Here is a 25,299-nt window from a genome sequence, read left to right on the forward strand (position 1 = left end):
GGAACTCACTATGTAGACCAGGCTGGCCTTGAACTCACAGAGATCTGCCTGCCTCTGCCTCCTGAGTGCTAGGATTAAAGGCATGTGCCACCACACCTGGCTCATCATTATCATCTTACATAAAACAAAACAAAATCAGGAAACAGAAAGTGCTAGTGATAATATGGAAGAATGGAGAACTTTCAGGCATAACGAGTAGAAACATAAAATGATTCAGTTCCTGTATAAATGGTATGATGATTCCTAAAAAGTTACAAACAGAATTCTGAATGATTCTGCAATTCCACTTTTAGTTATACCCAAAAGAAATGAAAGCAGGATCTTGAATAAATAATCCACATACATTCACTTTCACAACATTAGTTACAATAGCCAAAGGTGAAAGTAACCTAAAAGTATCTGTCTGTGACAGAGAGGAAAACAAAACAAGGGTGTGTGTGTGTGTGTGTGTGTGTGTGTGTGTGTGTGTGCGTGTGTGCCTGTGTGTCTGTGTCTGTGTGTGTTATGTGATAAAGTATTATTCAACCGTTAAAAAAAAAAAAACTTATGGTACATGCTTCAATATGCATGAGCCTTCAAGACAGCATGCTAAGCCAGACATCAAAGGACAACTATTATTTTCTACTTTACATAAGTTTCCTAAAGCAATCAAATTTGCTGACACAGAAAGTAAAAATAAGAGGTGCCCCAGTAATCAAGACTGCAGAATGGCTAATTACTTTCTCATGGGATTTACTTTGAGAAGAAAAGTTCTGGTATTGTAAAATATACAATATGCACCAGGCGTGGGGACATACACCTTTAATTTCAGCACTCTGAGGCAGAAGCAGGTGGATTTCTGTGACACTGAGGCCAGCCTCCTCTACATAGTGAGTTCTGGGTCAGTTAGGGCCACAGAAGATTCTGTCGCCCCCCTCAAAAAAAAAAATGTATTCACCACACACACACAGACACAGACAGACAGACAGACAGACAGACAGACAGACAGACACACACACACACACACACACACACACAAAGAATGTAGTTATTCCCAGTTAACTATATACTAAAATGGTTGAAAGTCAATTTTATGTATATTTTACTATAATAAAAATGTGAAAGATGACTCTCTGAAAAAGAAAATAAAGAGGCTGAAGAGATAGCACAGCAGTTTAGAGCACTGGCTGGTCTTGCAGAGGGTCCAGATTTGAGTCCCAGCATCTACATGGCAGCTAACAACTGTTCATAACTCCAATTCCAGGGGATCCAACTACCTCCTCTGACCTCCATGGGCACTGCATAATGTGGGTGCATTTACATACATGCAGGCAATACACTCTACACATAAACATAACTTAAAAAAAAAAGAAAATAGAGCACATATAGACTAATAAAATTAAAGTGCTAAAGATAGGTACATAAGGAACATCTTTAATGACAAACAAGAAATCCCAGTTTCCTGAAATAAAAAGAATGTGATTATTATAATTTGAATGTGAACCCTCTCTCCAGTCCCCCTTTCTTCTCTATTTAGAGCTTCCAACATGGGCCCTGCCATTGTAGCTGCTCCAGAGCACACTCAGTCCCAGCTGCTCACAGAGGTCCCTCCTGATGCTGACTGCCTGTCTCCTTACAATCCCTTTCTACTGCTGGCTATGGGGACATCTCCTAGTCACTCAAACTACCTCTCAGCATCTTGCCCTTCTATGCTGCTTCTTCCAACCATTATTCTCCTAGGGATTTCACCGACAAGGTAGCACTCTGCTGGACTTGGAATACATGGTTTGGGAGAGGCAAGAGAAAGGTCATGAAATTAACTAATGGTTTATAACAGCTTCATTCTCAATGGCTTTTAGATTATGTCCATGTTTTTAGTAAGAACAGGGTATTGTTGTAAAGAAATGAAGAGAAATTTGCATACTAGTATACAATACTGCCCAGTATACTGGTTGGTTTGTATTGTCAACTTCACACAAACTAGAGTTACCTGGGAAGAAGGAATCTGAATTGAGAAATGTTATCCATCAGACTGGCCTGTGGACATATCTGTGGGGAATTCCTTTGACTGATGATTGCTGTGGGAGGACCCAGCCAAATGAGAGTGATACCATAAGCAGGCTGGGCTGCATAAGAAAGCAATCTGAGCAAGCCAGTAACCAGAATTGCTCCATGGTTCCTATCTCCAGGTTCTTGCCTTGAGTTCCCACTTGACTTCTCTCAAAGACAGACTGTGACCTGTAAGTGTAAGCTGAAATAAACCCTTTCCTCCTCACGGAAAGGTCATGGTGTTTATCACAACAGCAGAAAGCAAACTAGAATTCCCAAGTACCAAGGTATGTTCATTTGCGATAGTATGAGAATCTGAGTCAGCACTGAGACCTGATATTCACACTCTATCCTATGGAAGGTGCGAAGAAAGATATATGCCATGTTTCCTGTGGTTGTGACAAGCTGCAGCCTACAAGGATTTGGAAATACCAGTAGGAATGTTTTCAACCACTGTAGGTAGAAAGGAAACTGCATTGAGCAGAAAACCCACTGAGCATAACATTTAACAAGTATAGTTCATGGGCAAGAAAAGTCTTCTGAAACCCCTGAGAAAGAATACCTAGCCCTCTCAGGTATATGGTAATTGGAGTAAGAGTTTTACATAATCAAAGTTTTTCAGTTCTACCTCTATGTCTGATTTTGATTACTGAACATTCTATCTGTACAACTCAACTTTCAAAGCTGAACTACAGGTCAATAATCATTGACTGGCTGATAGACTGGCTACTGTTGGAAGAGGTTCCTGTTTTGAATCAATCACTTTTAACTGGGTTTAGGAGAATCACGTGATTCAAAACATGGTCATCCTAGTCCTCTATAGGCAGAAGTTGCACTGAGGAGGTGCTGTAAAATGTGCCTAGTGACATCCTGTCCCTCCTAGGAATAAAAATGTTAATTTGGTTTAACACACAATTTAAATAAAGCAAGAAAACATTGGTTTAATCCAATGAAAATTAAAGTTCTTAAAGAAATAACCATTCCTCAGCCCCAACTTTTATGTCACCAGTGTGACACCATGATGGTCTGTAAGTGAGCAATGCTATGAGGGCATGTAGCCACTAAGATGAAGCAGGTTAGGGCTGGCTGGCTGGAGGCACTGATGGGCAGAGGTCTCTGCTCTTTACGTGCCAAGGGCAGTTACAAGAAGGCCCTGACAACTGACATCATGCACCTCCGAAACCCCAGGGTGTCTGGGGTCAGGCAGCTGACACTAGTTGTTCTCTCTAGGCAGTTAAAACTTTTCTTTGGTTCTCCTTGGGGTTCCCCTAAGTCTTTCCTCTTTACTCTTGAGAAGCTTCTTTCCAAATCATCAACATTTCTAGGTCTTACTCTGGCTTCTCTTTTATTGTCACTCTCCTGTCTTGTTTTTCATCACTTTTCCATTCTTCCTCTTCCCCCCTTAGACATGCTGGCTGCCTGGCTTGTGGCCTTTAGAGGTCTGCTCTGCCAGTGTGCTGCTGTCTAGGGGAAGAGCCAGCATGTCGCTTGTCTACTTCAAATTGTACTTCTTCTTAGAGTGAACCACTAGCTGCTCACTCCCAGAGGCCTCCTGGTAGTATTTCAAGGATTTCAGTTTTTGTGCAGAATAGAGAGTACCAGATGTCACAGGAATACCAGCTGGCTATTAACACATTATGTTCTTTCTCTCTGCACCCTTCTTTTCTCTTTTGCCAGTGAAAGCTTCCCTTCCAAGTCCCTTGCTTATTTTAAAATTAGTTTGCATTCCATGAGCCCAAACCAGTTGAGCTGCAGAAGACAAGTAAGCCCAGATGTTTACTGTGCTACGCTTTCAGGAAAAGTCAACTCAATTTAAAAATTGACCTCAAGTAGTGCACAAAATATTGTTTGGTAACTTAAAAAAAGAAAGAAAAGTGCTCTGAGAGCAAGACCCCACCCACTGAAGGTCCCATCTTATGAAAACCCTAATTCCCTACAAAGGAGCAAGCTTGAACTGAGACTGCTGCTGAAGAGGTTCCCTTTCCCAAACACTGCCTAGGGAAGTGCTTTCTCAGACTCAGCTTCAAAAGTACAGAGGTCAATTCAGTTGTGGTCTAAGGGAAGTCAGGCTATAACTCAAGCTGGCAGTTAGGACTTGGCAGTGTTGTCCACAAGGTACTGGTTTCACAGGAATGAAAAAATGCAAGAGTATGGGTGCCATGAAGGCTTGTGCCAAGATTCTAGAAAGCCACTACAGCCAGGCACTGTGTGACAGGGTCGCATTCCCTGCAAGGAGCCAATGAGAAGCCACTGACTGAACCTGGGAAGGCAGTCTCAGTTGCAATACAGACCCCAGGACCCTGGAACTCCTCTGAGGAAAGGTACAGGTATGAACTGGAGTAGGCCCAAGTCAGAGGCTACTGTGGTGCAGATCGGTGCAACGCAGCTCCAGCTGATGATTCCATCACAAGCCCCAGGTACCAGAAGTGGAACTTCATGATTTGGTGCTTTCCCTGCTGGGTTTACCTTGCTTTGATCTTAATCCTTGCTAAGTCCCCATGTCCCCATTCTGGAATGAGAATGTGTACTCTGTATTGTTATATAATGGAAGTATGCAACTTTATGAAAGTTTACAGTTAAAAGATTGCCTTCAGTCTTACAGACAATATGGACTGATTTCTGAAGTTGGAATGAATGCATTTTGCATTATGACATGGCCATGAGCATATGGGTTCTAGGGGCAGAATGTTCTCAGTATGAAATGCTTCCCATAGGCTTATGTGTTTGGTACCCAAGTGGTAATGCTATTTTGGAAGGCTGTGGAACATCTAGGTGGTGGGGCTTGCTGGAAGAAGTGGATTACAGGGGGCCTGTTTTAAGGTTTTATAGCCTGGCCCCACTTTCCATCCACTGTTTCTCGACCTCATACTTTACTGTCATGCTTTCCCTTGTCCTGATGGACTGTATCCTTTAAAACTATAACCCCACCCCCAAAAAAACCTTCATCCCTTAAGCTGCTTCTTTTCAGATATATGGTCACAACAACAAGAAAAGTAACTAATAGTGAAAGAAAATGAAGCATCCAATAAATCTGTAATGTATCTATGACAGAATTTCTAACAATCTACTATTCATTCTGAAGACTCTGCAAGTTGAAGTGGCCAGGAAAACTAGCTCTGACCAATGGCATGTTAAGTAGAATTGGTAAGGTTTCCAGAAAGATTTTTCTTCAAGCAAGGCTGGAATGTCTCTGTATTCTTCTGCCCTTCCATTTTCTTGCTTGTAATGTTTATGGGATACATAGAGGTGCAACATCTTCCCAGGATGTCAGAAAATAGCAGAGGTACCTTCATCCTCCTTCACTAAATATAGAAAGTAAACTATAATTCACCACCATTGTTAATTTTGAGTGAGCCGTAATCCTAACATATCATCCAATAAGTACTCAAGAATAACAAGAGGACAAGGAAAAACAAAATAATGGTTTAAAATTCCCGAGGGACTAGTAATGTAGCTCGGTTGTAGAAAGCTTATCTAGAATGCACAAGGATCTGAGTTTAATTCCTAGCACCGCCTGTAATCCCAGGCGCTTAAGGTGAAGGCAGGAATTCAAGGCCCACATGTTCTACATATGGAGTTTCAGACCATCCAGGGCTACATAGTAAGAACCTGTCTCAAATAATAAATAATAATAATAATAGTAATAATAATCCAATTAGGCCTGTTGATCACCTGGCCAAGAGACCACCCACCAGGAAAGCTGATTCACCTGAAGACATGCTAGGGTGATGGGAAGACTAATTATGCATTTAATGAGATCATGTTCTTAATATTTCTCAGAAGCCCCTCCCTCACATATTTTCACTATCTAAGCCTGCCTGCTTTTCTGAGTTCTAACTTAAGAAAGGTAACCTTTTTTCTACTCTTCTGTGTTTTTTGGGTATCAGCCATGGTCCTAAGCATGCCGCCCTGATATTCTGGACATTCTTACTCTTTCACTGCATAAGCTCCCTTCCACCCCATGGAGCTGCTTGCTGACCCCCATTGCTGAAGCTGCCTGCTCTCTTGGACCCTAACCAAAAAAGGTCTGGCTAACTCTTCCTCTGTCCCATTTCTTTCCTCTCAATAGTTGCTAAAATTTACAGCTTGCCTGCTCTCAAACTTCAATAAAAAGTTGAGCTTCCTGAGTCTGTTTTTAAATTATTTTATTAATGAGACTAAGAACCCACAAAAGGGAGCCCCAATTCCTCTGTATCACTTTTCTTGGAGGCCATGGGTGAGATAAGATCTCTCTATGTAGCCCATAACTCTCAATCCTGCCTCAGGAATTTGAGGGCTGGGAATCATCCCTTTCTTTTTAAGCTAAAGTAAATTTATCATTTTTATTAGGCTTCTTTACTTGCTGACCTTTGCCTATTCACGTTACCTTAAAAATAATAGTGAGTTTCAGGACAGCTGGAGCTACAGGGAGACCCTGTCTCAAAAAGACAAAAAAAAAAAAACTGAAAAGTTTAGATTTAATCATTTTCCTTTTTATCCTTCTTCCAATAAAAAATAAGGAGGTTATTTGACCTACCTGACCTAGAGCATTTACTCACTGAGAAATACAGTTAAAATAATGACAATTTCCATCTTTTATTGTCTAGCATATTTTTTCTCACCTTTAAATATTCCGTGAACTAGTATCTGGTTTAGAATTTGTTTACTGTTTCTTCTACAAATTTTTAAGTAAGATTTTAGAAAGGAAAAAGATACACCCCATTATTAAATGAAAAATGGCACCTCAGATGTGAGACTCTGTATCTGGAAAACACAAAGACATAGAACAAACTTAGCTAATTAACTCTTCCCTTAGTACTGGTAACTGACCAAATCACTGATTTGAAACTACTCCAGCATAGGTGAGATGGCTCAGCAGGTAACAGCACTTGCTGCCAAGCCTGATGATTTGAATTCAATTCCTTGAACAAACATGGTGAAAAGAGAGAACCGACTTCCACAAGTTCTCCTCTGACCCTCACATACACGCCAAGGCATGCATCTCTACCCCAACCCTAACAAATAAATGCCAAAAAATTATTTTTCCAAAGAAGCTACTCTATAACCCAAGGTTTGGTCTACAGTACAGACCGATAATTTTAAGATTACAATGTTTCCTTTAATCACTCTGTAAAAGAAATTTCTTCAGTACTAGGTGTGATAGTGTATGACTATAATACCAGACTGAGACCACCCTGTGCTATTCCTGCCCAGCCTGGGCTACATGGCAATATCTTGTCTCAAAAAAGTCAAACAAGCCAGGCAGATGTGGTCGCATCTTTAATCCCAGCACTCAGGAGGCAGAGCCAGGTAGCTCTCTCTCTCTGTGAGATCAAGGCCAACATGGTCTACAAAGCAAGTTCCAGGCTACTTGGGGCTACAGAGAGACCCTGTCTCAAAACAACAGTAACAACAACAAAAAAGTAAAACAAAGAAACAAACACCAATAAAATGGAGTTTATCATCCAACTGACAGCTTCAAGTTCAATCACAAAGCTTTAACGGGACGCTGAGACGGGTAGGGGTAAAGACACTTGCTGTGCAAGCCTGACAACCCGAGTTCAAACCCTAGACCTACAGGGGAAGGCAAGCACCAATTCCTCAAAGTTGTCCTCTGACTTCCACACTTGATGTAGCACATGTGTACCAGCACACATACACAATACATCACACATAAACACACATAAAATAATAAAACTTTAAAAACAGTAACAGTGGGGCTGGACAGATGGCTCAGTGGTTAAGAGCACTAACTGCTCTTACAGAGGACCAGGGTTCAATTCTCAGCACCCACATGGTGGCTAACAGTCGTCTGTAATTGCAGTCCTGGGGGAATGTGATGCCTCCTTCTAAAGGAGACAGGAAAAAAAAAAAAAAAAACCTCTCAACCGTTCAATTTAGAAATGAAATCTTGAGTTAACAAAAACATTATTTTAAAAAACATATCTTCCAAATAATAAATAAAATATTTTTAAAAGAGGGGGGGCTGAGCAGTTAAGAATACTGGCTGTTCTTGCAGAAGACCCAGGTTCGAATCTCAGCACCCACATGGCAGCTGACAATTGCCCCTAACTCCAGTTCCAGGGGATTTGACAGCCTCTTCTGTCCTCCACAGGCACTGCACGACACAGGTGCAAATATCTACATGCAGACAATGCACACATACACATGAAATAAAAATAATAAATAAAATATTTTTTAAAAAACGTATCTTCCATTTCATACAAGAAACTGTAACATATCTCTTTTACATATCTCTTTTGGAAATGTGTCAAAGAATATTTGCCTAAGGTTCTAGATTCTTACAAAAAACTATTTCTTTTTGATTATTATATTTTGTTTACTGTGCGAATATGCACATGCACCAATGGTCCAGGGTGCAGATGTGGAGGTCAGAGGACAACCTGTAAACTTGTAACAGGCGCACCACCTGCTATCTGTGGATTAAACTCAGGTTGGCAGGCTTGGTAACAAATGCCTCTACCCACTGACTCACCTCACTGGCCCTTGATCTTTTTTCAAAACAGGGTCTCATTAAGTAGCCCTGGCTGGCCCGGAACTCACTATGTAGACCAGGCTGGCCTCAAACACACAGAGATCTGCCTGCCTCTACTTCCCAAGTGCTGGGATTAAAAGCTTGTGCCATCACAACTGGCCCCTGACCATTTCTTAATATACATGTATTTATATCACTCATCTCTCTTCTCACCAAAATTAATTTTAAATATTTAAAAATTCCTTAGTTTCTATAATAGAAACTTATACATATTTTCAGGCTAAGTTCTACGTAGTTTTATTCTACCACCTCCCTATTTCTGTGTAAAATGTTGTGAAGGTATAAAGATGACTACTGTGTACAGGAGCTACCTGGCACACACAAGACTCTGGGTTTGATACTCAGCACAGGAGAAAAAAAAAAAAAGTGCATTTCAAACACCTGAATGTTAAACAATTCTTATTGAGATGATCTGCTCAAAGATTCTGTTCCTCCTGGATGTCAAATTATAGTTCTGATTACATTTTTAAATGAATTGCAACTTGAGTGTTAATGGTGTTTTTTCTAGTAAATGTTTAATTATGCAAACTAAAGTCTTCAATTCTTCCCTTTTGTTCAGTGACATACACAGTCCCTTAAAGATTTACTGATACATGATGAAACCATGCAGCATGGCTGTGGGCTGTTCAGGCAGACAGTATTTGCCTATCTTGTGTCAGGTCCAGGGTTTCCCCAGCACAAGTTAAGAAACTGAAAAAAAAACCATTGACTTCATACTGTTAAGTATTGTTTTGTATTTCTTTCTTATAAGTTTAAGTTCCCATTAAAAAGCTACACATATTTCAAATACTATACAACACTGATGAATCAGAATTTTTTTAACTATGGACAACTACAATGCTGCATATGTCTAAGTCAAACCACCTTAGGCCCCTCATCAATAGCCATTTATCACCCACATCTGTGTTTGAACTAACATCCTCACGGTAAAATCCTTTGGGAGATGTAAAGACACTTAACTTCTACCAAACTCGAAGCTAAGCATGAGGTTGGTAGAAGCTAAGATAAATCTGAGATCTAAAGCAAAGACTTCCTACAATTGCCTACTTCAATTTTCCAACAATGTACTTTTAAGTGCCTTGATTTATATTTTTTTCTTTGTTCTGTTATTATATAAACTTCATGAATCTTTTACAACATTAGAACATGGTATTTGAGGTAACTTGAATCTGTGTTCCTAGGCCATGGTCACTCATATACTAACTCTTATTCCCTTTGAGGTAAGAGCTGGGGTTGTGTGTGTGTGTGTGTGTGTGTGTGTGTGTGTGTGTGTGTGTGTAGACATTATTTTTTAAGATGTACTTTATTTTTAATTATATGTGTTGATGTCAATGGAGGCCATAGGGGTTAGATCTGGAGCTGGAGTTACAGGTGATTGATGAGCTGTCTGACACGGGTGCTGGGAACTTATCTCAGGTTCTCTGCAAGAACAGTATGCCTTTTTCCCCCCTGTCTACTGAGCCATCTCTCCAGCCCCAGATTTATTTTATTTTTACTTATGTATATGGGGTGGGGGGAATATGTGCTAGTGCCCACAGAGGCCAAAGGGGCTGGATCCCCTGGGAGACACAGCTGGTTGTGAGCCACTTGACATGGGTGCTGGGAACTAAATGCAGATCCTCTGCAAGAGCAGCAAGCTTACTTAACTACTGAGCCATCTCTCCAGCCTATGTCAACATTCTTAAAAGCGCTTTAGAAATTGCCATATCATACATAAAAATTACTATCATTCTTCTAATTAATACATACAGTTCTTTAAAAGCTAAATCCTATTTTAACCAATCTCCTACTGATAGCATCTGGTTTGTTAATATTTGCTATTATAAAATGTTGCCTTGAAAATTCTAATACTGCCTTGTGCTTGTAACAGTTAAAACTCTCCAAGTTACAAACCTATGCATAAAGAACTTGATATTAGGCTAGGTACACTTAAAACTTTTAACAACTACTTTAAGATTGCTCTAGAAAAAGGCTTTGCCTAGTTTTGTTATATTAGTACTGTGATTGAAAGTTGCTAAGTTAGATGCCTCACCACTTGAGCATTGACTGTTCTTGCAGAGGACCCAGGTTCAGTTCCCAGCACCCACATGGTGGCTAACAACCATTTGTAACTCCAGTTCCAGGGGATCTGACTCCCACTTCTGACCTCCAAGGGCATTGTGCGACATGAGTGCACTTATACACATGCAGGCGATACACTCATACACATAAGGTAAAAAAAAAAAAAAAAGCCAGGTGTGGTAGCACACACCTTTTAGTCCCAGCACATGGGAGGCAGAGGCAGGCTGATCTCTCTGAGTTCAAGGCCAGCATGGTTTATATAGTGAGTGCCAGGGCTGCTGGGGCTACAGGGAGACTCTGTCTCAAAAAGACCAAAAAAAGGAGAAAAAAGAAAAAGTTGCTAAAAAAAGATCTGTCCCTTCCACTGAATCTTCTGCAAAGCTGATTAACTGAACAGAACTTCAATGACTGGAAATGGGATGGAATGTTGCAGATCCAGAGCCTAATTACAATTTACCTTGGGCTATATTTCATGTTTGTGACTAATAGGTAAAAACTTCTAGAATGAATTAACAGACCACTAGCTTCCACTAACCAAAAGGCTAAGAATGTTGTCAGACAGCATCTGAGACCTATTACATCTTTTTCCTCTTTTCTTTAATCCATCTATCTAATGTTTCCACCAATGTATTTCAAAAGTGCCTTGACTCATGACTTTCTTTGTTCTCTTACTACACCTCATCAATTTGTTACCACTTTGGAACACGGACTTTGGGATAACAAATCTGTGTTCCTGGGCCATGGTCACTCATCTTTGGCTCCAGAATAAACTCTCTTCACTTTTGAGGTGAGAGCTATGTTTTTATGTTGACAGTACCTATTTTGCCATGTTCCTAAGTGTTTAAGATTACTTATATCTTTGTCAGACTGAAGACAAAAAGAATGATTTTTTTTTTTTTTTTAAAGACAGGGTCTGAGTATGTCTCCCTAATTGGCCTGGAACTGACCTACCTCTGCTTCTGCCTCTGCCTCCTAAGAGCTGGGATTAAAGGCATGCACCACTATGCCCAGGAAGAATAACATTTCATTTCAACTGTACCAATCTATTAGTGAAGCTGTCTTGCAGATATGTATTAACTACTTTCATTTCTTTTTTAATTCTCTATTTCCTTGTAACTGAAATATTCTCAGTAACTATTAAGTACTTGATAAACCATGATATCGTGCAAATTATACCATTCTCATTCAACATCCCTTCAAGAGAAAAAGCTCCTTGCAAACTATAAGGAACCCTAAAAAGCCAACATCATAGAGAATAGGAAAAAAATTAAAGTGATTCCTTTAAGATTTGGGAGAAGACCAGGATATTTGCAAACACTCATTCTGTACAATATTAGAAGTCTAAAGAAGAGCAATTAGGCAAGAGAAAGAAATAAAGAGAATCCAAAATAGAAAAAAGGAAGCCAAATTATCTGTGTAAAGATATACTGGAGTAAAGATATATATATATATGGAGTAAAGATATATATATGGAGTAAAGATATATATATGGAGTAAAGATCACTCAAAACACACAGAACTGATAAATTCAAAAAAGTTGTAAGATGCAAAATCAACACACAAAAGTAGCATTTTAAATATATACGCCAGTAACAAATTCCCTAAAAAAAAAAAAAAAATCAATCAAGAAAGCAATCTCATTCATAATAGCTAGAAAAAATTAAAGCATCTATGAATAAATATAATCAAGGAAGAGAAAGAGACAACTTGTAGTAAATAATAAAAACCTACAAACTATCCAAAAGGGAATAATACCCAAAATACACAAGGAACTCAAGTCATTACCGAGAAAATAATCAATTTTTTTTAAAAAGCAAATTATCTGAGTAGACGTGTCTCAAAAAGACAACATGCAAATAAGACAGGCATATTAGCATATACCTGAATCTCAGTACTTAGGAGGTAGAGGCAGGAGGGTCAGGAGTCAAGACCAGCTTCAGCTACATAATAAATTCAAGGTCAGCCTGAGCTACCTGAATCCCTGCCTCAAAATAAAATAATACACAAATGCTCAATTTCACCAATCCTCAAGAAACATAAATCAAAACCAAAGACAAACCATGCTGGTGAGGATGCAGAGAAAGAAGAACTATTACACACTGTTGTTGGAAATGTAAACTAGTACAGCCATTTGGGAAAACAGTAGAGGATTTTTTTAAAGCAAGCTATAACTACCATATATGATTCAGCAAACTCATTGCTGGGTACATATACAAAACAAATGAGTTGCCTGCATGCCCATGTTTACTACAATACTACTCAAGACTTTTCACAATAATGAATATCTGTATCTTAGAATCAACCTATTCATCAACAGATAAACTGGTGAAGAAAATGTACACATACACACACACACACACACACACAAACACGAATATCATTCAACCATAAAAAATAAGATCCTGGGTCTGGAGAGATGGCTCAGTGGTTAAAAGCACTGACTGCTCTTCCAGAGGACCAGGGTTCAGTTCCCAGCACCCATATGGCAGCTAACAACCATTCATAACGCCAGTTCCAGGGGATCCGATGCCCTCTTCTGGCCTACGGCAGGCATTGCATGACATGGGTGCACTTACATACATGCAGGCAATACATGCATACATATAAAATAAATTTTTTTTTAATTTTTAAAAAAGAGAGATCGTATCACTTGTAGCATTGTGACAGGATCAGAGGTTGTATAATTTACTGTTCTTGCTGTGACAAAAACAAAATACCTGTGAAAAGCAACTTAAGGGAAGGGATCAGTTTAAGAAGGGAGACAGCCCACCTTACTGGGGAAGGCCTGGCAACAGGAATGCAAGCTGGCTGAGCACAATGTGTCACAGGAAACAGAGTTCCACTAGTGCTCAGCTTCCTTCCTCCTTTTTATTCAGTTCAGGACCACAGTCCATAGACTGGTGCTGCCCATGTTCAGAGTGGATCTCCCCTCCTCAATAAATCTATCTGAAAATACCCACAGATATGCCCAAGACATGTTTCCTACGTGATTAAAGCCAGTAAAGTTGACAGTGAGGATTAACTATCACAAAGGGCATCACATTAAATGATATTAACCAATGACATGTGACAAATCTCATAGAAAAGAGTGAATAGTGGTCATGGGAAGATAGAAGAAAGAGGGATTGAGGGCTGGAGATGTCTCAGAGGTTAAGAGCACTGGCTGCTTTTGCAGAGGACCCAGGTTCAGTTCGCAGCAACCACATGGCAGCTCACAACTGTCTGTAGCTACATTTCCAGGGGAATCCAACACCCTCTTCTGACCTCCACAGGCAATGAATGACACAAGCACGCTTACATATATGCAGGCAATACACTCATACACATAAAATGCTTTTAAATTTTTTTTAAAAAGGAGGACTGAAAGATAAGTAATATGTACCAAAATGAAGTTTGATAGGAGGAATTAATTCTAGTGTTCTATAGCACAGTATGGTTTTAACTATATAGTCTGTAGTGATATACAATGTATTTCCAAAGAACCAAAAGTATCTGGTAGTTTCCACAATGGAAATAATAAATGTCTGAGGAAACAGAAATGTTCATTTTTAAAATTATTCTGGGAAATTATCTCAGCTTGTTTATAATGTAAACAAGCTTACCTTGCGTTCCTCCTGTAACCTAAACACATAGCTTTAATCCTTCATAATCCCTCCTTGCCCTTGACCAAAAAATGCATGTATGTATGGACCTATGTACGGACGGATGTGTTTTGCATATCCAGATGAGAATTAACCCATCTGTGTTACAAACAACAGGTAGGATTAAACTGGTAACATCTATCTGTGCTTGTGTGAGCTATCCTAGGTCAGCAGGAGCCAAGAAAAGGCAAATTTCCTGATAAAGACAAATCCTTCCATTTTTTTCCTTCTCCATTTCATGCTAGATATACTGTTTCAATAAAAAAAGCAAGCCAGGTCTTTGTTAGAGAGCACCTTCCCGAAGACATCTGAGGAACAGCTCAGAGCAGTTCAGGTCCCACTCTTGGTTGAAATGGATACAAAGAATCAGGCTGTGATTATTCAAGCATTGCTGTAATGTGGTATCACCCTGCCTCAGCTAACAACCCTGGTCATATATATTACATACATAATCCAAATTATTGTGCCACACTCCATTAATGTTTACAAGTATTATGTAGCATTACATTTTTAAATGTACTTTTAAAAATCCCCATATACTATGGATTATCAAGGTATACCTTTTTTATCATATGTGCAGATACACATATTTGCATACACAGGAGGCCAGAGGACAACTTTAGCTGTCCTTCTCAGGAAGGGAGTCTACCTCCTTTGATTTGTTTTGCTGCTTTTTTTTGCGCTGTTTTGTTCTTGTTGTTTTAAATAAGGTCTTGAGTAGCCCTAGCTGGCTTCAAACTTGCAATCCGCCTTCCTCTACCAATTGGGATTACTGGCATGTACTATCACAACTGGTTTAAAATACAAAACCTTTTTTTTTTCTTTTTTCTTTTTTGGTCTTTTTGAGACAGGGTCTCCCTGTAGCCCCAGCTGGCCTGGAACTCACTTTGTAGACCAGCCTGGCCTTAAACTCACAGAGATCCACCTGCCTCTGCCTCCCGAGTGCTGGGATTAAAGGTGTGTGCCACCACAAAATTTTTACCCTAGGGCTGGAGAAATGGCTCAGTGGTTAAGAGCACTGGTTTCTCTTGCAGAAGACCCAGGTTTGATTCCAGTACCCACGTGACAGCTAACTCCAGTTCCAGGAGAATCCAATTCCCTCTTCTGGCCTCTGAAGGCACTGTACAACACAGGTGCACTTACACACATGCAGGCAATACACTCATACACAGAAAGTAAAACCAATATTTTAAAAATTTTATCCAGCCTTGTAATTCTTTGAAGAATGTATTAATGTATTTGTGTGTATATGTGTGTAGGTACTCATGCCACAGTGCACATGTGGAGGTCAGAGTCAGTTTTCTCCTTCTACCTTTATGTGGGTTCTAGGATCGTATTCAGGCCTCTAGGCTTAAGCATCAAGCACTTTTACCTGCTGAGCCCTCATGCCAGCCCTAACTACCATTTACTATTTTCATCTTCCAAGGATGTTCTCCCTGTTACCATAGCTACCCTATGCCTTTCTTCCTATTCAGGTTCAGTGTAAATGTTATTTCCTCAGAGAAGACTTGTAATCAAAAGTGGTTCCCAGTCACATGATAGGACTGTACCTTATTTCCATGTCCTACAGAGTATTTATCATAAGATGACTGTTCTCCCTGTTTATTTGTTCGTTGTCTACCTCACACCCATGAGAATGTAATGTGATAGTTGACGAACCTGATTTCATAGGACATCCACTGCCCAAGGTGCTGAGAATACAGCAGACTCAATCAATACATAATTGTAATCAACTTACTTTTATTTTGAACTCATTGTATGAAGTTCTGATTTCATCAAACACTAAGTAGGAAAATTTTATCTTATAGCTGGGCGTGGTGGCGCATGCCTTTAATACCAGCACTCAGAAGCCAGAAGCAGGCAGATCTCTGTGAGTTTGAGGCCAGCCTGGTCTACATAGTGAGTTCCAGCCAGCTGGGGCTACAGGAAGACCTTGTCTCAAAAAGACCAGTAAAAACAAACAAACAAAAAATTATCTTTTAATAAACATATATTGAATAAATCCAATTTGTCAACATTAACAGAAAAGAAACAAATTTAAGCAAAATTATTTTCTGATTATCAAGCAAGGAACTGTGAAAAATAATAAAAACTCCATACTAAACAAAATTACATTCTTCCAGATGTTACTTTTGTTTGTTTGTTTGTTTGTATTTTTGAGACAAGATCTCCCTGTAGCCCCAGCTGGCCTGGAACTCACTACGTAGACCAGGCTGGCCTTGAACTCAGAGAGATCTGCTTGCCTCTGCCTCCCAAGTGCAGGAATTAAAGGCATGCAACACCACACCCAGCTCAGATGTTACTTTTAAATAACTTTAAAGTTGTTCCAAGTTTTACTAGCACTGTGAAAGGGGACAAAAAAAAAAAAAAATCAATTATCCACCAAAAGGTAAAGTGATGGTGGCATATCTACACAGAGTACTACTAAGGAATAAAAAACTGAACAGAGTATTAAATAATTATGCTTGATGAAAGAAGTGAGACAAAAACAACAAAAACAGCAGTGATTGTCCGGAATGGGAGGAGGGAAGAGGAGCCACAGGGGAGACTGTAGTGACTGGTCTTCAAACTGCAGACTGTAAACTGTACTTCAATCTATACACTGCAGTTCACTTCACCTAATACCAAGTGTTAAGCTATTTTTGTTTTTAAAATACAATTTTAAATAAATTAAAAAGCTATTATAAACTCTATCAACATTATAAGGGAGTTAACATTTAAATGAAATGAACCAATGTCACAAGCTGATTTTCAAGAGCTCAGTTTTTGTTGTTGGTTGTGTTTGTTTGTGCAGTGTTAGCAATCAAACCCAAGGTCTCAAGCATACTAAGCAACTTTAAATTTCTATATCAAAAAGTTAAGAATGTGTTACACTTTCACAATTACCTGTAGAAGGTGGTGATTTCTCTGAGTGTTTTGCATTTAAAAGTTTTCTGCTAATAAATATGTAACCACAGGGACATGATTTACACGCAACAGGAATCTGCAGGGAGAGAAAAAAAAGAAAAAATATATTACTCTTCATTGTTAAATTTCTCGGTATTTCTGGAGTCCTAAGTGAAACAGGAAGCACAAGTTTACTCAGCCTCCCTCCTCCCTCTTAGAGATGGTTATCACATACAGTCACATATAGTCACATTCTCCTAGTGCTTAAAATACCACGAATACCTGACTATACCAATATCATAAACTATCATGACTATACCAATATCATAAAATGTATTATCAGTATGTGTAAATGTGAGTGACCAGAAAACCTTAACAGGGCCAAGGCTGGGGCGGTAAGAAGGATAAAAGGTAGAATTTCCTAAAGTGTTACTTTGACAGCAGTTTGTAAGAATTGGAGAAGGGGTGGGGTAAGTGATCCAAACAGAAGATTCTGAGGGCCCAACTGCACAGTGAAAGCAGAGATAGAAAAAAGGAGACATGCTAAATGTTTCAAAGAAGGAAAAAACAAGACTCAAGTCAAACGGACTGCTGATAAAGTGGACAGAACCAAAAATAACAGAGTCATTAACATTAGAAAAGAGGAAGAGTTCTGTTCTGTGCATCAAAATATTGAACCCATTTTTTTTTTTAGTATTACTGTGCGTGTGTGTGCGTGTGTGTGCATGTGTGTGTGTGTGAATGCACACACGTGTGGGGGATTCTGTAGAGTTGGTTCTTTCCTTCCACCTTTATGTGGGTTCCAGGGAATGAACTCAAGTCGTCAGGCTTGTTTGCAAGCACCTTTACCTGCTCAATCATCTCACCAGTCCTGGTTTTTGATTTTTTGTGACAGGGTCTCATGTACCCAGACTGGCCTTGCTACTGTAGCTGATGCTATATATTTTTTAATTCTTCTGCCTCTACCTTCCAAGTGCTGGAATTATAAACATGTATCACCATGCCCAGTACAACACAAGACCTTTTATATTTAAGAGACAACCATGAGGCCTCAAGATGGCTCAGTGGGTAGAAGTGTTTGCACACCTGATGACCTGAGTTTGATCCCAGATGACTGCCAGGAGAGAACCAACTTCCAAAAGTTGTACTGACCTCCACACAGGCTCTATGGCACATGTGCAGCTACACACACACACACACACACACACACACACACACAAACATACAACAATACAATACAATACAATACAATACAATACAATACAATACATTAGCCAATTAATTTAAAAAAGAGAGCGAACAATTGTACCTGGTGGTACAGGCTTGTAATCCTAGCTACTCTGAAGGCTAAGGTAGAGTGAATCACAAGTTCAAGGCCTGCCTGGGCTACAGAACCAGTTCAAAGCCAGTTTAGGTTTGGTAAGACCCTGTTTCCAACAAAATAAAAAATGAAAAAAGTTCAGTGATAGAGCACTCACCTGGCAGGTACAAGGGCTCAATTCTTAATAACCACACACACACAAAAAGAAAGTCAAATAAACCTATTTCCACAATTAACAGAGTGCTACAGTTAGATGAGACATGTACTTTGGTTTTGAGAACCAGATGCAAACTAACCAACTGACAGGTTGTTCTTCATCCTTTAAGAGTTCCACTCAATATACTTTTCTGTGTCTAAGCTAATTCATTCTAAAGTCCAATGTAAAATTGAAATATCCTGAGGGCTGGAGAGAAGGAGAAGGCTCAGTGGTTAAGGGCATTTGCTACTCTAGCAAAGGACCCAGGTACAGTTCCCAGCACCCACATTGAAGCTCCTCCAGTTCCAGGGGATCAAACGCTCCTTCGTGGCCTCCATGGGCAGCAGGCACATACATGCATGCAGGTAAAACACTCATAATCATAAAACATATTTACAAAAAAAAAATGTAATTTCCTCTCAACTCCTGTCCCAGAAATTAAAAAGAAAAAAACAAAACAAAACAAAAATGCAAAACAAAAAAAAACCAGCTACCACCACTACAAACAGATTCTGTAAAAGGAATTATAAACAGGTTGGACAACTTGAGTCTCATTATAGTGTAAGCTGGATTTTTTTATATACAAATGCCCTAAACATCCATTAAATTTCAGGCACTACTAAGATGAGAATAACAAAGGTTCTAATGCTATGCTTTTGAAATTTTTAAATGGAAAAAAAAATCCAAAGTATTCTTTATTGCTGGTTATTTATGAATTGATTCCCTGAAAAATCTATTTGGGTTGTATATTTTATTTTAAAAGTAAAAGGGGGGGGGGAAGGTCAGCTATGCACTTGCTCAATGTCAATACATATTTGTGGGTGGGGAAAAAAACCCTACAGATATAAAAATGAAAACACTGCTAGAATTTGCAAGCAAGGATTTGGGCTTGAAATTTCCCATCACAGTCAAGAATGAACTGTATTAATTTCCTACAAGCAGATCAATTTTACTGACAGCAGAAGTTCATCATGGTAAGGGAAAATAGTCATGTGCCTGCCTCTGTCCCTCCCCCCCAAACAGACTAGTTTTTAAAATACTACAAAAAATGATTTGCAACTATTATTTCACAGATTTTTTAAATCTCTAAAATAACCATATCACAGAAAACACCTTTATATAAATCTCATCTCTTCAATTTTACTCTCTGAGGCTTTAGTTCTAACCCAAGTCAACAAGAAGGGTAAAAAGGGTAGAAATTGAGAGAGACTGAGAGACAATATTCATATAACTACTACAATCTATTGTTCGATATTAGTTGCTGATTTTCAGCCCTAATTTATAAATGTTATCATAGATATTTATGAATAGGCAAAACTAGTCCATACAGGGTTTAGTATTTTCTGAGGCATTAGACACCATGACAGAGCCTGTATCTGCCAAGAGTAAGGGGAGACTCCTGAGATTCTTTAAAGCTAAAGGAACCAAAACTACCTACAGAACACACATTTGGTATATATCACATATAAAATCCTATAAATGGAAAATCATTGTTCTTTTTTTCAATGAAGGTAATACACATGAAAGATACCACAAAACCACCAACAATCTTGAATAATATACGCAAGATAGCTTAGTAATTTTCCATAGTCAGTGGATATGAGATTCCTTGTGAAAATGAAATGCACTAAAGTTTAGACGCTACAGAATTGGGGGAGGGGGAGTATAAAGGCCTACATAGGAAATGTTAAAAGCAGTTTAAAATCACCTGTTTCTTTGTACCTGTTTTTTTAAAGTTAGAGAGGCTATGCTCATCTAGTCAACTGGAGAAATCACACTTTAAAAAATTTATACTTGGGTCTGGAGAGATGGCTCAGTGGTTAAGAGCGGCTCCTGCAGAAAACCTAGGTTTGGTTTCCCGCACCCACATGGTGGCTAACAACTGTCTGAAACTCCAGTTCCAGGGGATCCAATACCCTCTTCTGACCTCTGTGGGCATTACACAACACAGGTACACTTATATACATGCAGGCAATATACTCGTACACATAAAATAAAAAAATAAAATATTAAAAAAGAATCTACACTTACATTTACAAACGATGAGATAATAGAATCACGACAATATTCTGTATGCTGTTTAGAAAATGGCTTTCAATTAAAATTTTTCTAGTTTAGAACTAAAAGCTTCTAATTTTAATTAGAAAGCTAAAATTAACCTATTTCTTTCTTCAATTAAATTACTATTATTAAAAGAAAAAACATCAGCAAAAGGCTGGGGCTCTGGGTCACTGATAGAGTGGTTGTCTAGATTCAATCCCTACCACTGGGGGGGAGAAATAAAAAATTCATTTGTCATCATGTGCATGCTCTTCAGTATTCAGAATAAAAGACAAAACATTCATTGCTAGCTTGCAAAAGACCATTGTCCAAAATTCCCACAGTGAACCCGTATCTCCCACTGGGATGATAATTCTAAGTGAAGCTTTTCAGCGATCATTTTGCTTAAATGAGGTGGGATGTTCGTAATGGGATTGGTGACCTTAAAATGAGACTAGAGCATGCCCTCTCTGCCACATAAAGACACAGAAGACATCTGCAAGCCAAGAGAACCCTCACCAGAGCACACCCTGGCATGGCCTTGAATCTGCCCCTTCAGAACTGTGACAAAACAGATTTATGTTGATTCTTTTACCTACACTATGATATTTTATTATAGCAGCCAAAACAAACCAAGACACGGTTGATTTTATACAAAGGAATACATGTGGGGCCTAGCAAATGGTTCGGTGGGGAAAGATAACTGTCCCTCAGCCTGAGCTTGATCCCTGGGACTTGTATCGTGGCAGGAAAGTGCCAACTCCCACAGACAGGTGCATGTATTACGCACACAGTCAAAAGAATACATGTGTATTTGTATAACAAAATTAATGCAATCTTTCTAAATAAAACTCTGCTTTGGTTGAGTTTCAGGAACTACCACAAGTTTGTAATCTGCTCTTTCTTTAACCAGGGTTTGCTTTGGTTTGGGTCTCTCTGTGGCCCCAGCTGGCCTGGAACTCTCTATATAGACCAAGCTAAATTCAATCACAGAGATCCACTTGCCTCTACTGGGATTAAAAGCATGCACCACCATGCCTGGCTCTTATATATTTTTATTATTAGCACATGTGTGTGCATGGTATGTGTGTGGGCACGCATGTGGAGGTCTGAGGACAGCTTTGTGGAGTCCATTCTCTCTTTCCACGTTTACATGGATTCCAGGGATCAAACCGAAGTCATTCTTTCTGCACCAAAAATCTTCAACTACAGAGCCATCTAATTCGGTGGCCCCTAACAGGATATTAAAAACAGGTATTTTTCCCAAAAGATTACTTTATAGCAAAACAAGGATTTGCAATGACTTGTCAAAAGAGCTGCAATGCCTAATTCATACTATACAAGTCTTGACTAATTGGAAATTATTTAAACATGGAAGTAACTGCCAAAATATTTATCACAAAGTCTAATTTTTTTTGGAGTTTAGTGAAAGGAGTGAACGCAACTCTGTACTTTGGAAAATAACTGTTTTTATGCTGCACACTGATAGAGTTCTAGCAACTGACCGTATACCTGCACAACCTTTCCCTGATCAGCATTTTTACCACTGCCTATAAATCATACTGAATAAAATGTGTAACACACTTTTGTTACAAGATTTGATAAACCTACAATGCTCCTTAAATAATACATTAATATTAGCATATTGCAAGTCTCCGGCCATTTCAAATTACTCCTGAAAGGGGGAGAGGGGAAGAGGAAAGAGGAAAAGCACTCATTTTGGAATGACTCATTCAGTACATACTGGCATGAAAGGCCTCAAGAACAGTTTTAATTGGAGTTTTAACTCACTATAGTGTATAAAAATGAGGCACACTTAAACGTAGGGAACACAATAAAATGAACTTTTCTTTTTCTTACAACCATTACTTCTTGAATTCAACCTAGGCGGGGCTCCTTTTAAATTCACGAACCCGCATAATTTTTTTTAAAGATCTGGAAGCAGTCACGTCATATTTCTAATCAGTAAATACCAAGGCTGAAGCGAGGAGCAACCTGGACAGGGAGTTTCAACGCCGACTTTATTCAATCATAGTCCGCTAAGAATGTAATGATAGGGTTAGAAACGCCCCAACATCAAAACCCTGATTTCTGGGGGTTCCGGATAGTCCATATATTTGCAAAAAAATTCCATCATGTCTCTTTTGTCTAGCTTAATCTTGCACCCAGGAGGCGACAGTTCCAGGGACCCGCCGCACAAGCAGGAATCGGGAACAAAGCCACCCTGTGCGGTAGCGGGGCGCAAGGGGCAGGCCCGGCCGGTGTGCAAACCTCTCAGGCCCAGCGGACCTGCAGGGGCCGCGAACCCCAGCTGCGGCCCGCGTCTCCCCGGTCCCGCCCCAGCCGCGGGCGCCGCCTCGCACCAACCGCCGAGGAGCAACGACCGCCACCGCCAGCCAGCCGGCTCGCGCGCGCACGCCCAACCCACCTGTTGGTCACACTCGGGGCACGATTTGGTGGCCATCTTCACTTTCTTAGTTCGAGTTGTAGACATGCTCCTCTCCCTCGGCAGCTGTGGCGGAGGCGCCGTGGCTCCGCTGCTCCGCAGAGCACGTCCTCCCTCCGACAGCCCTAGAGGGGTCTGGCAGCACCGTGCGCGTGCGCGGCGCCTGCGTGCGCGGGGCCTGCGTGCCAGGAGCAGGGCCTGCGTGCCCTGGGGGCGGGGTGCAGTGCCGAGCGGGGCCTGCCTTCTGGACGCCGTGCCCGCTTACCGCCTTGCAGCCGATGCCCACGCTCCGCGGAGTCCTGGAGCCTTACCAGAGAAGTCCAGTGCCCTCTGACAGCTCGCGTGGAGACGTGGCTTGGGCGAGACTCCACCCAGCAAGGCACAGGTAGGCCTGGCGGTGATGTTGGGCCCGCCCCCTTATCAGCTGGGAATGGAGAGTGAAAATTGAGTCATTTAATATACATCAGTAAATGTCAGCAATGGTAATCGGTGAGGCTTATAATAGAAATTCGATGAAAACTCTAGGCACCCAGCGTCAAGGATTAAATATTCATTATTCTCCGAGAAAAAAAGAAAAACTTTATCCAAATGTCCTTAAGTGTAAAAATACGTCCACTAGAGCCTAGTCAGCCCGTCCAATGGTCGTTTTGAATAGGATTCAGCATGTATGGCAGAGTGCATAGGGTTAAGTGGAGGTATAGGGGGAGGTATGGAGGGGGGAAGGGGTCTGAATTTGAGTGGGAAATGTATGAAATTTTAAATGCTCAATAATAATTTTTTAAAAGTTCGTTATTCAATAAATAATTGCCCACAACCTACTTTCAGGCACACTGAATAAGAAATATCAACATTCAAGGAGCAGTCTACAGTGTGTTATCTATTTTCAGAGTGTGGGGGAGGGGGTTGAATCTGTATATCACACTGATACTGACTAAATTAAAATTAAATTATTTGAAAAATGAAGCAAAATGGTAGGCACTCCTTTAATCCCTCTGGGAAAGCAGAGGCAGGAGGATCAGGAGTTCAACACTACCTTGGGTTACAGAGAGATCTCTAAAAACAGCAAAAGACTGTTATTTCCGCCTGAGTTCTGGTACAGGACAGGAGAGCTGCATCTGACCATTGTGATAGTTAATTTTTGGTGAGACTTTGACAAGATTATGGAATACAAGAATAAAGGAAAAGCATTATTTTGAGGTGCAGAGTTGGCATGTGGATCTGCAGAGACCAAGTGGAGAAGACCTGACCTCAACTGAAGCAGTTGCTATGCAGTTGACTGGGCAGTTGTTGGGGGACTCTGTTGCTAAGGTTGTAGTCCTTCATGTCCGGATAGCTCTAAGGGGCTCGGCACTATATGGAAGGACTCCCTTTCTCAGCGGGGGCCTCCTGCTGTCTGCCTGACTTACCTGGAAAGTGCCACCAACCACAGATGCCTGACCTTATTTGGAACATGACCTTTGGCATAGTTACTGGCAATAAAACTGCCCCCAGGTTTTTTTATATGATAATTAGGCATTGCCCTATAGTCAGATAGGATCCCCCTACCACATGTAAATAAAGCATACTATGAGCACCTATCAGCTGAAGCTTTGGCTGCTGCCTCCACACTATATTTTCCCTGACCCCCACTGAATAAACGGAGCTGTATCGCTGAATCTGCCTGCCCGGAAAGTCTTTTTCCATTATGCTCACTGGCTGTCCTGAACCCGTTGGTCGCTTCTGCTCCCTTTGTCCTCATGGATCAGTGGCCAACGGCCCTCGAGGAGAGGGAGAGACCCACAGCTGGCACCCAACGTGGGGCTCCTGGAACGTGTGGAGTTTGTGAGTATCCCCTCTCTCCAAGAGGGTAGTGGCAGCTTTGCCTTGGCCATCCCACCCTTGAGGATCAGCAGTCTTTCCTCTTTTTCCTCCTTTTATTTTCAGTCTGAGTCTTCGCGTGGGACAGTTAAAGACAAAGGAGCAATTGAGGCTTTCTGATCAGGGCTACCCCCTGATATTAGCCAAAGGCTCTTAGCCCTCTGAACGGATCCCAACTGCCCACCTGGGTGTAGACAAGACCCCCCTATCTATACATCTTTCTAATGCAAAAGCCGGTAACACAATGACCAGTTAATTGCTCTTAGAGCCAGTCCCCGGATCTCTTAA

At 40.4% G+C, this 25,299-nt stretch overlaps 1 protein-coding gene across 2 annotated transcripts in view; it reads right to left on the bottom strand.

The window, feature by feature from the left end:
- The window catches only part of CUNH16orf87 (chromosome unknown C16orf87 homolog), a 38,993-nt gene extending 15,687 nt beyond the window's left edge, over window positions 1-23,306 (bottom strand). For both annotated transcript variants that reach the window (XM_008847368.3, XM_029570534.1), the window contains exons 1-2: window positions 23,137-23,306; window positions 17,152-17,248 (exon numbers count right to left, since the gene is read on the bottom strand). In XM_008847368.3, coding sequence (XP_008845590.1) covers window positions 17,152-17,248; window positions 23,137-23,202 — 163 coding nt within the window. In that variant the 5' untranslated portion in view covers window positions 23,203-23,306. The remainder of the gene's footprint in view (window positions 1-17,151; window positions 17,249-23,136) is intronic.
- Window positions 23,307-25,299: the final 1,993 nt, after the last annotated feature.

The sequence above is a fragment of the Nannospalax galili genome, unplaced genomic scaffold (assembly GCF_000622305.1).
Source record: "Nannospalax galili isolate Female #2095 unplaced genomic scaffold, S.galili_v1.0 scaffold403, whole genome shotgun sequence".
NCBI classification, from domain to species: Eukaryota; Metazoa; Chordata; class Mammalia; order Rodentia; family Spalacidae; genus Nannospalax; species Nannospalax galili.